The sequence below is a fragment of the Mastigoproctus giganteus genome, chromosome 10 (genome assembly GCF_048544385.1).
Source record: "Mastigoproctus giganteus isolate SK-2022 chromosome 10, ASM4854438v1, whole genome shotgun sequence".
In the NCBI taxonomy this organism is placed as follows: Eukaryota; Metazoa; Arthropoda; class Arachnida; order Uropygi; family Thelyphonidae; genus Mastigoproctus; species Mastigoproctus giganteus.
Window position 1 is genome coordinate 131,026,264 of NC_143584.1, and position 15,948 is coordinate 131,042,211.

At 43.1% G+C, this 15,948-nt stretch overlaps 1 protein-coding gene across 3 annotated transcripts in view; it reads left to right on the forward strand.

The window, feature by feature from the left end:
- The window catches only part of LOC150079288 (neprilysin-2-like), a 527,224-nt gene that overhangs the window by 234,444 nt on the left and 276,832 nt on the right, over nt 1–15,948 (forward strand). For all 3 annotated transcript variants that reach the window (XM_090383670.1, XM_090383669.1, XM_090383671.1), the window contains exon 6: nt 6,475–6,686. In XM_090383670.1, the coding sequence (XP_090239796.1) occupies nt 6,475–6,686 (212 nt within the window). The remainder of the gene's footprint in view (nt 1–6,474; nt 6,687–15,948) is intronic.

Sequence of the window (15,948 nt, forward strand, 5' to 3'; positions counted from 1 at the left end):
TCTTCTATCATGTTGGGCTCTACTGATGAGCTGTTCTCGGTAGAGTTCCCAATTGGCTTTGGGGATTGCAAATCTGTTTTGCATCTTCCTTTCTGTTGCGGTTCTTGCTGTGGTTCTCTGTATTCGGTAAGTGATGGTACAGTGATACGACGTGGTCCAAGCATTTTGCACGGTCCAGTCGGTCACGTGGGAATCGATATTTCTTGTGGTTAGTGTGATGCCAATGGTCGTCTCCCAAAGTGTATTACAGAAGGTTGGGCTGGCGCCTCCGTAGCCAGATGGGAAGGAGCAGCAGCAGTGGTAGCACACGCTGCTTGATTAGACCGGGGTTCGAGCCCGTCACCACCAAATACGGAGGATGCGGAAAGGTCAGGGAATGACTACCGCATATCCCGGAGCAATATGGCCTCAGTTGCTAATGCTCCTAAAAACCAAACAACAGTAACAGTAACAGAAGGTTGGGAGGCAGAAAGGTTGATTTTTAACCGTCAGTATTGAGTTAGCCAGCAACTCTTCCAGTCTTTGGCCATTTCTGGTGCCTTGCCGGTCCGGGTGGCGCTGTGCCAGACTGGGGATCGGCAGTTGACGTTGGCACCTATTATGATCCTCTGTCCCGCTAGGGTAGTTTGGACATCTTGGAGATATGTAATGGCGAAGTCAATCTCGACGCCGAGTCTGCAGTTGAGAGAGACTGCGTATAAGCAGCCGACAGAGCTGATTATATGAGCACATGCTGCCCATGGCGTGCATAACTGCGGGATCTTGGTTACTGTCTTGGTTAAAGTCTCCGGGCACATTTTCTATCCGGTATCAAAAAAATCAAATTATTATATTAGGGTCTCCCGTAAACAATTACATATACCGGTTTATGAATTATGTTTGTAAATTGCGTGTGTCCTCCGTCGATTTGCTTGTTTTGCTGGACGAAAAAACCCCCGTTTCTGGGGTAAAAAAACTTGCTATCTACGCCTGAGACTGACTAACTCGGCCGCAGACTGAGAAACCCATTAAAGTTCCTCGCGCGTCGCTGGATTCGAACCCGGGCCTTTTCCACACAGTGTGGGGAGAACGGTGACGACACCACTGTGCTACCCGTGCAGACCCCATCCGGTCTACAAAGTACAAAGTATGTTGAGGGTCAAACGGCACCAGGAATTTCTCCCATCTCCGCGAGTGTTCGCTGTATCGAGGGACAGTACTCTGTCAAGGCCAGAGATTTAAAAGTGTGGGGATCATGTGTTGTGTAGTATGTTGTGCCCATTGTTCTTCTGGCTTATTAGCCGTCGAGCCCCTGATGGGACCCGGCGTTGTCCGTGCTATGCCAACAAGGAGGCTGGCCAGGTGTACCTTGAAATTTATTATACTCGGGCAGGTCCCGCCGCCTAATTTCCTGGGATTTCAGCGGCTGGGTCCTATAGGGAAAAAAAAAAAAAATGATCGCGGTGGTATAGTTGCAAAATCGCTATTACGAGATAGTATGTGGGGTTTGTTCCCCGAAATTACCATGGGGTTGTACGCTAAAATGACAAGTTCTAGAGGCCTAATGGGGCGGGCAATAATTTTGGTGCTAATTTAAATTTGGATGCTTGGGGCTTTCGCGGTGTATAGTCAGAGAGAAGGGTAGGGAGACTGAAGCTGGGGGGGGGGGGAAGAAAGAGAAGTAAGGGGCCCATAGGGTAGATGGCCCCTGCAGTCAGTGGGGCATGCCCATGCCCCACCAGAGGGAAAGGGGGATGGCAGGAGGAGGAGAAGACAGCGAGCCATCTCCCCCCCACCAAGGAAAAGGAGTGAAAGCAGGCTGGTCAAGGCTACCAGCCCAGATCGCCATATGGCTAGGTGGCAGCAATGTGCTGCAGTCATTTCTCTGAGCCCTTGCATGGTAGTCTTGTTGTCTTGATCAGGTTGTCAAATGCCTGTGCTGGATGAGGTTGTCTAATCTGGTTGTCACGTCAGGTGGATACATCTGTCGGTAGTCAGAAATTGTGACTTCAGGTAGACTCAGTTGTGAGGTTTAATTCCTTGGTTGTTTCACCATGGTGTCAGTTCATCATCTGGGAAGGTTTCCGTGGTTGTGTAGACTTTCTGTTGGGTGTACGGCATGGTTGTTTACTGCAATGGTTGAGGCTGTGGGAGCGTCCTTCTCCTTGTGAAGAGGTCCTGGGCCAGCTGCGCGAATGCCTTGTATGTGTCAACTTCAGTTATAGTGAGGTCTTCTTGATTACGGAAGTTAAGCTGTGTTCTAGTAATGAACCTACAATAGAGGTCCTCATATAGTGGGCAACTGTACATTAGGTGCTCCCACGGTTCACGTTCACCACAGAGGCAAAACGGCGTATCACTCAGTCCAAATCCTTGTAGTTTGTCTCCAATGGCCCCGTGTCCCGTCAGCAGGTAGGTGGTGTAGAGTCCTGGTGAAAGCCACGCTGGATAATTCGGGTATACCAGCCGTATGTTGGGTAGAAATTTTCTAGTTATTGCGCCTTTGCTGGAGGTCTCCCAGCGGGCCTGCCAAGTTTGTTGGAGGTAAGCGGAGAGACGGTTCCTTTCTGCTTTGGGATCATTTGACAGATCTATGGTGTAGTCGAGGCATGTTGCCATTCTGCCTTTGGTCAGTTGATAGAGTAGCCCATGCTTAACAATCTCCAGGTCCAGAGGGAGGGATCCCGTTAGGGCCTGGAGTGCGTGGGTACTTACAGTGTTACATGCTCTAGAGATGGTTATGAGTATGTGTCGCTGCGTAGTCTCCAATTTTTTCCGGTTCACTGCAGTGGTCGCCTTGCGATACCATATTCCAGCAGCATATGTAATCGCTGGCAGGAAAATAGCTTTATAGTAGAGGGTGAGGGTTTTCCTCCTCAAACTCCATTCCTTGCTTGTGATTCGCGCAAAAAGTGCGGAGTATCCTCTAATTTTCTTCCGTAAGTGCACTATATGTGGTGTAAAGCTCAGGTTCTTGTCTAGTACGACTCCAAGGTGCTTTAATTCGGTGGTAAGCTTAATTGTGTTACCTTGTATCTTGATTTGAGGGGGTCGTCTGGTATCTAGGGCTCCTTTTAATAATATAGATCTTGTCTTCGAGGATGAGATCTTCAAGTTATTGTTGTTAGCCCAGTCCTCTAGAGTTTCTATTGCTCTGTTTGCAGTGTTCTCCAGTTGCGTCCTAGATTCCCCAGGCAGCATCAGAACCACATCATCCGCATAGGCTAGGGGAACGACGTCGCCGAGTTTCAGGTTCAAAAAGCCGTCTAGAACCAAGTTCCATAGGAGTGGACCCAGGATTGAGCCCTGTGGGCATCCTCTGAATACTTCTCTTGTTACTGAACAGTATGGTGCTCTGACTGTCACGAACCTATTCGACAGGTAGGATTTGATGACTTGATACAGATTTGATGGTAGGTTGGCCTTCCGGAGTCGGGCCAGGACGCTTGGCCACCATAAAGTGTCAAAAGCCCCAGCAAAGTCTATTGCTATGACTAGAAAGTATTTCTGATCTGAGGTAGTTGCAGCATTAGTAATATTTTCCAGGACATCCAAGGTTGAGCATCCCTTCCTAAATCCATATTGTTGGGGTGACTGCAGGCCGGCTGCAGTGTAGTGAATCCCTATTCTGTTTCTTAATAAGTGCTCAAAGAGCTTGCTCAGGACTGATAAAGTGCTATGGGTCTGTATGACACCGGAAGGTCCAGTTGTTTGTTGGGACTTTTGGGAATGAGGCACAAGTTTGCAGTTTTCCAGGCCTGGGGGAACAGGCCTTCTTTGAGGCAGTGGTTGTATAGGTTAAGAAGCACCTCTGGAATGGTTTCGACGGCTTTCTTGACAATCTCTGGCTCCAAAAGATCAGAACCAGGAGACTTCTTGTTTCTAATCCTCATGGCAGCTGTTTCCAGTTCAAGTTTGGTGAAAGGGTCTTCTGTTGCAGTCGTGCAGTAGGTTTCATTGTCCGCACAGAGGGTTATCTGCTCTGGGGTAGAGGGGGGCAAGATGGTCTTGAAACATGGTATCCATGATCTTAATAATTGTTTCCTGCCAGGTCCGGGTATAAGTACCCTGCCTTGTCTTCGTCGCTGGTATGGTCTCACCCCTGGGGAGTTTGTTTGTGGTTACTCTGTATACCACACCCCAGGGGTTATCATTTCCAGTGGTAGAAACAAGGTGTTCCCAACTGCGCATCTTACGCTGGCGTATGGTTGCCGTGTACAGGTTCCTTGCATCTCGGAAGTTCTGTCTTAGTGCCTCCACTTCTGCTGCCGGCTGGGAGCGCCTTGCCCGCTGGAAGAGTTTCCGTCTCTTGTGCACCTCCTGCCTAAGCGTCTGTAGCTCTGGAGACCACCAGGGTACAGCCCCCGGGGTTGGGTTTTTCTTTTTAATACAGGTGTTGGCAGCTTCAGTGATGAGACCAGCGACCGTCATCTGGTGCTGATCCGGGCTGAGTCCAATGATGTTCAGCGATTGGGCTGCTGTGGTCAGTGTGGCTTGGAAGAGTGGTCAATCCGCCTTCTCTATGGCATATCTTGGCTGTGCCTGCCTCACTGCTTGGTGTCGACTAAGGGAGCGCTGGAGCTCAAACGTGATGGCCCTGTGGTCCGACGTGGTCCAGCTTTCTTGGACGGTCCACGATGTTAGGTGGCCAGCGAGGGATCTGGTAGCCAGAGAGACATCGATTGTGGCCTCCCCCATCGAACTAGAGAACGTTGCCAGATTGTTTGGCCGGTTGAGGACTGTGTACGGACTATTCGCTAAGTAGTCTTCAAGTTGTTGCCCGTTCTGTACTCTACGTCTATCCGTGGTCTCGCTGAACCACGCTGGGGACCGGCAATTCACATCCGCTCCCACGACAATTTTACTTTTTGGGAAGTCTGTCTGGAGGCTCCTCAGATATCTGGTTACTGGTAGTATATCTTCACCCCATCCGGTATGGGGAGGACGGCGATTATATCCGCTGGGCTACCCGGAAGGGCAGCGGCATAGGTGACCCATCCCTTATTCATTCCACTCAACTCGCCATCCAATGACTGAGTTGTTTTAAATTCGCTTTTTTGTTCCCAAATTCACATCTGCATTTTGAAATTAATCTGTGTCCAACAAGTTCGTTGAAACCTCTCATCTGAGTACTTGTTCATTGCCTGTTGTGTAAAGCTGGTTTCCATTTAAATTGACTGCCGCTGATTGCTGAAAGCGATCCTTAAAGTTCTCGTCACTGGAAAAATGTCCAACTCTTATTCTAGTATATTCAGCTATGCAGATCAAATAGCGCCCCACCATTCCTGAATAATAGAGGTCCATATACCTAATGACCCTTTTCGACTACATCCCACAAAGGCTTTGTCCTCATTCTTCTAACTTTACCCCCAGTCTTCAGTCTTCCCCCCACTCTACCTGTATTGTTGCGAATACCCCATACAATGTAAAATTTAAAATATCCAAATTCAAGCTGCACATATAGACTCTTTCGGCCTAATTAGATTCTAGCGCCTGCCTTTTTTTTTTTTTAGTCCCTAGCCATTAAAATCTCAGGAAACTAGCTGGTAGGGCCTACCAAAGTAAAATAAAACTACTGGTGTACCTGGTCTGCCTCCACGGGGCCAAGTGTGGGCAACAGTGGACCCAACAGGGGTCCACTGGCTAAATGGCCAGATGAACAATGATACACTACACATACAATATCTCTGGCCTCAACAGTGTTCTGTTTCACATGACAATGTATACTACGCGGAGATGGAGGGAAACCCCTGGTGCTGCCTGACAACACACACACACACACACACACACACACACACACACACACACACACACACACACACACACAGGCTCTGTGGGATCGAAAATCGGCAGCTATGTGGCCAAGGAAGTTGGGCTAAATGACTTCTGGAAGCACACTTGATAATAATTTCCTAATAATCTGATGATCGCCTTTATTAAATTTAGGAGATAATGCATGAAAAGTAAAACACTACTACTAATATTGCAGAAATACTTTTATTAGAAGAACAGAATTTTGTACAATAAATTGTTAGAGTCAAAATATCGGAATTTCTTTTTACATCAAATGGTGTGAAAAATGGAAAAGGGTTTTTTAATTTTATTAAAACCACCTTCCTTAAGACCGACTAATTCAAGGTGCCACATTGAATTACAATATTTTTATTAATCTTATTTTTGCATACTGTTATTAATTTATTATACTGTATAGCCAACTTGTCATCAGCGGAAAAAGTTCACTTTACCGTTAATGACAAATTGTCTGATAATAAAATGATGATATACTAATGATATACGTGTACTAATAAATATGGACTGTAGTAATAACGTTAATATCTTATTAATAATTGGTCTTACAGTTAATTCTGAAAAAGTAAACAACTTCTTTGAAACAAAATCCTGTATTTGTACTATTAAAAATAGGACATTGATTATCGGATATCATCATGGTCTGTTTGTTACAGCTAACCACTCTCTCTCACTTTCTCTTGTAAGCGAACATCGAAAAAGCTGGAGATAGCCCTCTAACTGAGGTTTTAAAAGAAATCGGAGGATGGCCAGTGGTGGAAGGATCTAAATGGAATTCAACTCAGTTTGACTGGATGCAGCTATTATTTATACTTCGCCGCTTGGGGTTTGGTCACAACATCTTCCTGTCTCTTTCCATTGGTCCGGATGTGAGAAATAACAGTAGGCATGTGATAGATGTGAGTATTGTAATAAAAATTTAAAATATAACTGTTAGTGCTCTTTATTTTCACGTGTTTTTTTTTTTTTTTTTTAATGGATATCGGTCAAAAGTTTTGCGTTTGGTACATTAAGGCAAACCTTTCCTTGAAAATTTTAAGTCAGAATTTGTAGTGCTGGATTCTGGGATTATTGCAAGAGTTGCTTTATTACTAAGCGTCAAACAGAAAGAATATCAGGAAAAAAGTAATTTTTCACTAAACTTCATTTTTAAGGTCGTGTTTAGGCCACTTAGCAGCTTATACATGGCTGGAAATCGATGTGACTAGACTGGCAAATCCCCAAATACATATACAGTTTGTGTATATTTCATTCTATATGTTGGCGCAGTCCTAAAAGAGACCAGGTTGCTTAAGGGATATGGAGGTAAATTTAATAAATTTACCAGTTATATACTAATTAAGAAAATAATGCATATATTAAACGTATTTATTAAAATGTTAGTTTTCAGATTATAAATCATTTATGATTAGGAAACCACTAAAGCAGTTTGCGCCATTTAGGTTTCTTTGTTTGTTTGGGCATTTATTAGGCGCATCGGCATCTGTGGCAATAGTGTGCCAACTATAATGCCTCATAAAGTAGAAAGTCAATTATGAAAACTTAGAAGGTTTTAATATAATTAGAAGGAAGTTACGTTGTGGTTTTCCATGAAATCAATATTTCTATAATGACTACTCCTATACCACGTAAATATAACGATAGTTTATTTAGCTATTAACTAAATCACTATACATTAAGGTAACGTTTCGGGACCCCTTGCCGATACCCATCCTTAGACCATACATAGGCTGTTGCCAGCAACAGCAAGCTTCTTTCTTCCTTCTTGCAAGCTTCTGTGTAGTCTGAGAATGGGTTCCGGCAAGGTTCCCGAAACATTACATTGCATATATAGTGATTTAGTTAATAGATAAATAAACTATTTTAATATTCACGTGGTATAAAAGTGATCATTATAGAAAGCTAGATTCCATATAAAGGGTTTTTCACTCGCGGAAGCAGCCAGCCGGTTTCAGAAGAACCTAGATTTTTTTCTTTCTGAGGATTCGATCGTTTCCTCACTCTTGCATGCACGCCGGCTATGCAGTTTATGTACAAGATTTTAAGTTAAGTGCCACGCACGAACCAGGAAAGATATTTTGCACAGTACTGACGTCTCATTGCCGTAGTTTCCCCGCAATTACCAAAAGGTTGATTTTGTGCTTCCAGAGCCACAGTGCGATAACTAAAGTGTAAAGTGTGTTTGGGGTCAAACGGCACCAGGGGTTTCCCCCATCTCCGCGTAGTTTACATTGTCGTGTGATACAGTACACTGTAAAGGCCAGAGATTTAAAAGTGTATGGATATTGTACATGAGTAATGTTGTGTACCGTTGTTCTTCTGGCCATTTAGCCGCCAGGCCTCTGCTGAGGCCAGACGTCGCCCATTGGTTCGATTTTAGAAATTACACGAAACCAGATAGAATCAGGATATGGAAGTGGGTTAAAACCGCGCACCCCTCGCCAGACTTTCTCTTTGGGGAAAAAAAAAGAAAGAAAGAGCCCTTATTTGTGTGCTTTTTTTGTTCTTCCGTGAAAGGTAAGCTATGTTGAGAATACTCCCATAAGCCTTGCAGAGAACCTCAAGACTACAGTTAGCCCACAAGGTTTTCATCATATATTCTCTTTCATGTCTGGACATAATTACAAACACAAGAAAATTTTCTCTCTTCTCGCAATATTTTTCAAACATGACCTTATATTTTCTCTGCATGACCTTATATTTCCTGAACAAGTCATCAATTCATTTACTTTTTGTCATTAGTGATCACCCTTTAGTACCCTGAAAAACTTGTAGCCAGTTAGTCACATCACCAGTTTCCACTAATGGCAGACATAATCTCCTCCTGTTAAGTCTGTCTTTATTATAGAATATATTATCTCTTTTAACTTGCAATTGAATTCTGCAGTAAGATTACCTCTTGTGGAACCTGAGAATTTTGCACTGAATGATACGGGCCTGGGGATGGTCGCGGGTAAGCGTTGTCCAACATAGAATTAGACATTTGGTTATTTATATTTTTTAATGAAACACCGAGCACGAGAGGTATTAGAACCTATAGTACTTAGTACCATGCTTGGGTTGGAGGTTGAGAAGACGAAAGAAAATATTTGTTGACATTGGACTTGAACTTCTGTAGACTGTGATTTTCAGGAAAGATATGAAGGAAGGTTGTTCCAGAAAATGGCAGTTGAATGAATAAACGAGGAAGATGAAAAGTTGGTTCTGTGAGTTTGAAGTTGGACAGTAAATGGATGTTGGCTGGTGGCGGCACGTGTTCGGACTGTTTTGAAAAAGAGAGCGGGAATTATAGAAGCCAGTTCAGAAGAATAGTGCCCATGGAAGTATCTGTAGAAAAGGCATGCAGCAGAAACAGTATGTCTATGAGACAGCGAGTGGAGAGACTCAGTTAGAGATGAGTCATTAATTAACCTAACTGCCGTCTTCTGAATGGAATCCAGAAGCCTGAGAGAGGTTTTGGGGGTACCATCATAGATGTGGGAACAATGTTCCATGGTAGGACGGATTTGCGATTTGTACAGATTGAACAGCTGTTTTGAAGAAAAGTAACCCCGAGAGCGAAAGAGAAAACCAAGTTTTTTAGATGCAGAGGAAGCAATATTTGTAATGTGCTTGTGCCAAGAGAGAGAAAGAGAGAGAGAGAGAGAGAGAGAGAGAGAGAGAGAGAGAGAGAGAGAGAGAGAGAGAGAGAGAGAGAGAGAATAGAAGTCAGGGTAATCCCCAAAAGATATATCAACTTTCCTAGTAATCGGAGTGTCACCAAAGATAAGCATAGGAGCAGAAGAATCCTTTTTGCGAGATATAACACAAGAGTTTTAGAAGGATTGAAATCAACTTAGTTGTTTTTGCCCCACTGGAGATCGGCATTTAAGGAATTGGTAGCGGATATTTGAAATGTTGAAGCTGATTGAGCAGGGCAAGGTTTCTCAAAATGTAAAGTGGAATGCAATGTGCTTTCGCCGGCAAAACTATATATAGGATTTCCAGTCAATGGAAGAAGGTCATTAATATACAATAGAAATATACAGCAGAGGAAAAGTGGGGAAAGGAACTGAACCTTGGTGGTCACCAGCATTAGTGGAGAAGTTAGAAGACAGAGCCATCACCCTCAGTGAGCAATCAGAGAGAAAACTGGATAACCAGTTACAAAAAACATTTGAAAAAGCTTGTTTAGAAGACCTTTATGCCAAACACTATCGAAAGCTTTTGAGATGTCAAGAGCAGCTGCTTGTATTTCACCGAAATTTTTCCATTGAATTTGTCCATAAATGGGTAACATAAGTCAGAATATCACCAGTGGATCGAAACTGACGGAATCCATACTGGCGATAGTTGATCAGACGGAAAGTTTCTATGCAGTTTAAGAGTTGGCGGTTAATTGGTTTCTCCATTACTTTAGAAAGAGCAGAAATAATTCGATGGGGAGGATTTGTCACCCTTTTTGGGAACTGGCTGGATATGAGAAATTCCAAGCAGAAGGAAAAACATCTTTGGAATAAGAAAGTGAAAAAAAGGCGGTAAAGAACAGGACTAAGTTCAGGAGCACAGGTTTTGAGAACAAGTGGAGAAATACCATCAGGACCTGGAGCTTTCTTAGCATCAAGATTCGTCAAATTCTTTCTGACATCCTTTTGACGGAAGACCACAGCTGGCATTGAATGGAGCGTGTTGGGAATGGTGTTAGGTGTTTTATCACGATCATTAATACATGAGCTGTAAGAAAAGTACAGTGACCACTGTGCTACCAACATGGTAGCACAGTGGTATCGTCACCGTTCCCCACACCGGGTGGAAAAGGCCTGGGTTCGAATCCCATCGATGACGCGAGGAACTTTAATGGACTTTTTTTCACTCCGTGGCTGAGTTAGTCGGTCTCAGGCGTAGATAGCAAGGTTTTTCTCCCCAGTAACTGGGGTTCGTCCAGCAGAACAGGCAAATCGACCATAGAACATACGCAATTTACAGACACAAATACGGGTTAATGTATTTAATTACGGGCAACCCTAAAATAATAATAATTTTTTTGTCTCCAATGGGTGCAGGATTTCATGCGCAAATTGCGCTACAGTAAAATCAGACCCAGGTAATTCAACATACTTTTCCAGGCCTGATTTGTAAAGACTACATATTCACAAGTTCTTAAGGTAGAGTTGGGCTTATGCTTGGGAGTTACCCTGATTAAAGAACACACTTACACACACGAGTGTTTAATGATATGTACAGAGCATCTAATTATATGTAAATATATATATATATTGTGTATATAAATATTGTATATAAATCATGTATATACTTTGATGTACATAATCTTGAGACTGTATATTGTGTGTAATTAATAAATGAGTGAATGTCTCCTAATGTGGTATCCCCGTTCAAAAGACTTCTCGCACAGGCAATAGCCTTTGACAACAAATATCCACAATTTGTGATTGCGAGAAGGCAGTAAATAAATGCTGTCGATCCACTAAGCAGCAAACTTACTTTTCTCAACGCTAAGTAGGATTTGCCCTTAATGCACAATGATGTTATATAGCTCTCACATTAGCAGGTTTTCCCATAAAACCATTTCACTTCATTTTATTTGCTACATCTTCGCACACATGATATATTGCATCTATTTCCAGTCACTGGTTTCCGGGTCTTCATATTGCCCATCTATTCACCTATGAGATACCAAATAGGATCGAAATCCAGCCCTTAGTTTGTTAAACGCTTTAAATAAAGCAACAATATACTTCGCGAGTAGAGCAGTGCGTTTAATTTAGAATGCAATACCAATGCACCTGACAGCCCTTGGTGCGTAGCACAGTTGGTAGGATCGCCGTCCTCCCCACACGGATGGAAAAGACGAGTTCGAGTCCCATCAGTGATGTGAGGAATTTTTATGGGCCTTTTTCACAACGTGGCTGAGTTAGTCGGTCTCAGACGATGGTGGCATGATTTTTCCTTTTTTTTTTTTTATGAGAACCCCAAACACGAGAGGTATTATAACCTATAGTACTTAGTACCGTGCTTGGGTTGGAGGTTGAGAAGACGAAAGAAGATATTTGTTGATATTGGACTTGAACTTCTGTAGATTGTAATTTTCAGGAAATACGTATGAAGGAAGGTTGTTCCAGAAAACGGCAGTTGAATGAATAAATGAGGAAGATGAAAAGTTGGTTCTGTGGGTTTGAAGTTGGACAGTAAATGGATGTTGGCTGGTGGCGGCACGTGTTCGGACTGTTTTGAAAGAGAGAGCGGGAATTATAGAAGCCAATTCAGAAGAACAGTGCCCATGGAAGTATCTGTAGAAGAGGCATGCAGCAGGAACAGTGCGTCTATGAGAAAGCGAGTGGAGAGACTCTGTTCGAGATGAATCATTAATTAACCTAACTGCCCGCTTCTGAATGGAATCAAGAAGCCTGAGAGAGGTTTTGGGGGCACCACCCCAGATGTGGGAACAATATTCCATGGCAGGGCGGATTTGCGATTTATACAGAGTGAGCAGCTGTTTGGGAGAAAAGTAACGCCGAGAGCGAAAGAGAAAACCAAGTTTTTTAGATGCAGAGGAAGCAATATTTGTAATGTGCTTGTGCCAAGAGAGATTAGAAGTCAGGGTAATCCCCAAAAGAGATATATCATTTTGCCTAGAAATCGGAGTGTCACTAAAGATAAGCATAGGAGCAGAAGAATCCTTTTTGCGAGATATAAGACAAGATTGAGTTTTAGAAGGGTTGAAATCGACTAAGTTGTCTTTGCCCCACTGGAGAATTACCTGAATATCGGCATTTAAGGAATTGGCAGCAGATTTTCGAGAACTTGAAGCTGATTGAGCTGGACAAGGTTTCTCAAAATGGAAAGTTGAATGCAATGTGCTATCATCGGCAAAACTATGGATAGGATTTCCAGTCAATGGAAGAAGGTCATTGATATACCAGAGGAAAAGAGTGGGGGAAAGAACTGAACCTTGGGGGACATCGGCATTAGTGGAGAAGTTAGAAGACAGAGAGCCATCTACCATCACCCTCAGTGAGCGATCAGAGAGAAAACTGGATAACCAATTACTAAAAACAGTTGGCAAACCATAAGATGGAAGCTTGTTTAGAAGACCTTTATGCCAAACACGATCAAAAGCCTATGAGATGTTAAGAGCAACTACTTGTGTTTCACCGAACCTTTCCATTGAATTAGTCCATAAATGGGTAACATAAACCAGAATATCACCAGTGGATCGACACTGACGGAATCCATACTGGCGATCGTTGATCAGACGGAAGGTTTCTAGCTAGTTTAAGAGTTGGCGGTTAATTGATTTCTCCATTACTTTAGAAAGAGTAGAAGTAATTGCAATGGGACGATAATTGTATGGGAGGGATTTGTCACCCTTTTTAGGAACCGGCTGGATATGAGCAAATTTCCAAGCAGAAGGAAAAACACCTTTGGAATAAGAAAGTGAAAAAAGGCGGCAAAGAATAGGAGTAAGTTCAGGAGCACAGGTTTTGAGAACAAGTGGAGAAATACCATCAGGACCTGGAGCTTTCTTAGCATGAAGATTCATCAAAATCCTTCTGATATCCTTTTGACGGAAGACCACAGGAGGCATTGAATGGAGCGTGTTAGGAATGGTGGGAGGTGTTTTACCAAGATCATTAATACATGAGCTCGAAGAAAAATGGGATGCTAGAAGGTCAGCTTTATCCTTGGCTGAAGTGACAACAGAACCATCTGGTTTGGACAGAGGTGGGAGCAGAGATGGGCAAAAGTTGCGGCCAATAGCTTTGGCAAGAGACCAGAATGTTCGACTAACATTAGGGCAAGAAGCAAGTTTTCTACTCTTAGCCTGTTCAAACTCTAGTTTGGACTGATTAATAACTGCTTTACAATTGTTGCGAGCTTTGGTGTAGGCAGAAAATGAAACTGAAGAATTAGAAACAAGCCAATTACGATATGCAACGTTCTTCTCTTGGACAGCCTTAGCACATTTATTGGAAAACCAAGGTTTAGATAAAGGACGAGATTTTAAAGTGGAGTGTGGGATAAAGGATTCCATTCCTGCAAGAATAATTTCACTGACACGATCTGAGCAAACGTTGACATCAGAAGTTTTGAAACAGTAATCAGACCAAGGAAAAGAAGAAAAGAAGTCTCGCAGGTCATCCCATTTTGCATTCTTGTAATGCCAAACAATACGAGGTTGGGAATAGCCATGAGATAAAGGTTCCATTGGAGAAGAGACAATCACCAAGTTGTGATCTGAAGTGCCTAAAGGACCTCTCACTTCAACCTTGTACTTAGAAGGGTTGTTTGTGAGAAAAAGATCAAGCGTATTGGCTGTATGATTAGGATTGTCCGGTATTCTTGTAGGTAAATGAACAATCTGTGCTAGGTCATTAGTAATTGCAAAAGCCTCAGCATCTCGACCTGCTGGGTCGGTGTGACTAGAAAACGGAAGCCAGCTGGAGTTGTGAACGTTAAAATCACCAAGGAAAATTGCCTCACTGTTAGGAAAGTTGGACTGGAGAAAGTCAAGTTGCAAAGAGAGGAAGTCAAAGAGCTCCAAGTGATTGGTGGAGTTGGGAGAACGGTAGAGACAACAGATGAATTTTAAACAATGGGGTAGAGAGATTTTAAGCCAGAGAAGATCAAAGAGAGGAGATTCCAAATTGCCAAGTCTCTGACAGGGAATATCAGAACGGACATATGCACAAGTACCACCTTTGAGGCGAAAGGAATCATACAGCAAATAATTTGGATATCTGAGATGAGCAGTAGTTGAATCAACTGATAACTGGGATTCAGTCAGAAAAAGTACATGGGGTTTGGAAGACTGCAAGTAGAAATGGACATCGTTGAGATTAGAATTGAGACCACTTATATTTGTGAAATGAATTAGGAAGTCCTTGGGAATTTTAGATCTTTTCGCAGATAAGCTTGCTCTATTATTTTGACAATTCATGGTGTATTCAATAGTAAGAAAAAGTGGGTGGGACATGATGTATGAAGTAATGAAATTTTTGGATATGGCGTACATGTGGTAAGAATATACCCAGATCCTTGACATAACGTGGCCTCGACAATGCTCCCCGCATACACACTACTCGGACTCCCTCCAGTCACTATCTGGCAGAGTAGAGGTAGCAAGATTATACACTAGCTGATCCGGAAGCTTCCTAGAGAGTTACCAATAGGTTCAGTCCGGTGTACTAACTAGCGGCCGGCCTGCGAACACCGTTTTAGAGCTGTACCCTCGAAATGTAAGGAATATTGGATCTCGCCACGACATTCATCATAACCTCAAAAATCATCAATCATACTGCATGATGGAAGAGATAGGGAAGGGTTGGCCGGAACTTAGCTCTAGAGACTAAACATGGGTTCCACCACTTCAAGCCTCCAATAAGCAAAGTGGTGGTATTTCACCGGTTGATGAGAGTCATCTACCACCTAGTACTGCCTGGTAACATAGAGGGGCGGCGTTCCTCCATGTGGTGTGGGCGCCACACCTCGACCCCTGCTTACGTTGGTTCACACCTGGGTGGTCACCCACCATGTACTTGTGCATGAAGGTTATACCCAGGATTACTAACAGTCCCACCATCGTGAAGGTGCAAGCAGAGGATTTGGCTGTCATAGACCGTCCGGACTTCGCCGAAATTGGGTCCACTTTGACTTGAGTGTCACCCGAATATCAGTTCCATCAGCGTTTTAGACTCCCAGGTAGCAAGAACAGCTTGTCTGGCATATCTGAGAGAATGTCTGTGACAACCTCAAGGACCAAATTTGAGTCTCCTACCGGAGACTCAAATTTTTTCGTCCAGCAAACAGAAAAACGACCACAGAACATACGCAATTTATAGACAGTATATTCCACTATAATGAAGTGGATTCACGAAGTAGCTGAGGGTAGCTACTTTGTTTTTCTCACGGAAACTTAGGTTTTTCGTCCAGAAAAGAAAAAATCGACCACAGAACACGCGACATTTACATACAATATACACGGAGCAATATGGGCTTAAAGACTGATGCTCCTAAAACCCTACTACAACAACAATAACAGTATGAAGTGTGAAAGTTAGTTTGCTCAACATCTCTACAGGATGAGCATGTCCTTCATGTACAGGGATGTTGTATAGCTCTCGTTGCATACTGCTTTTGCCATAAACCCATTTCATTTCATTA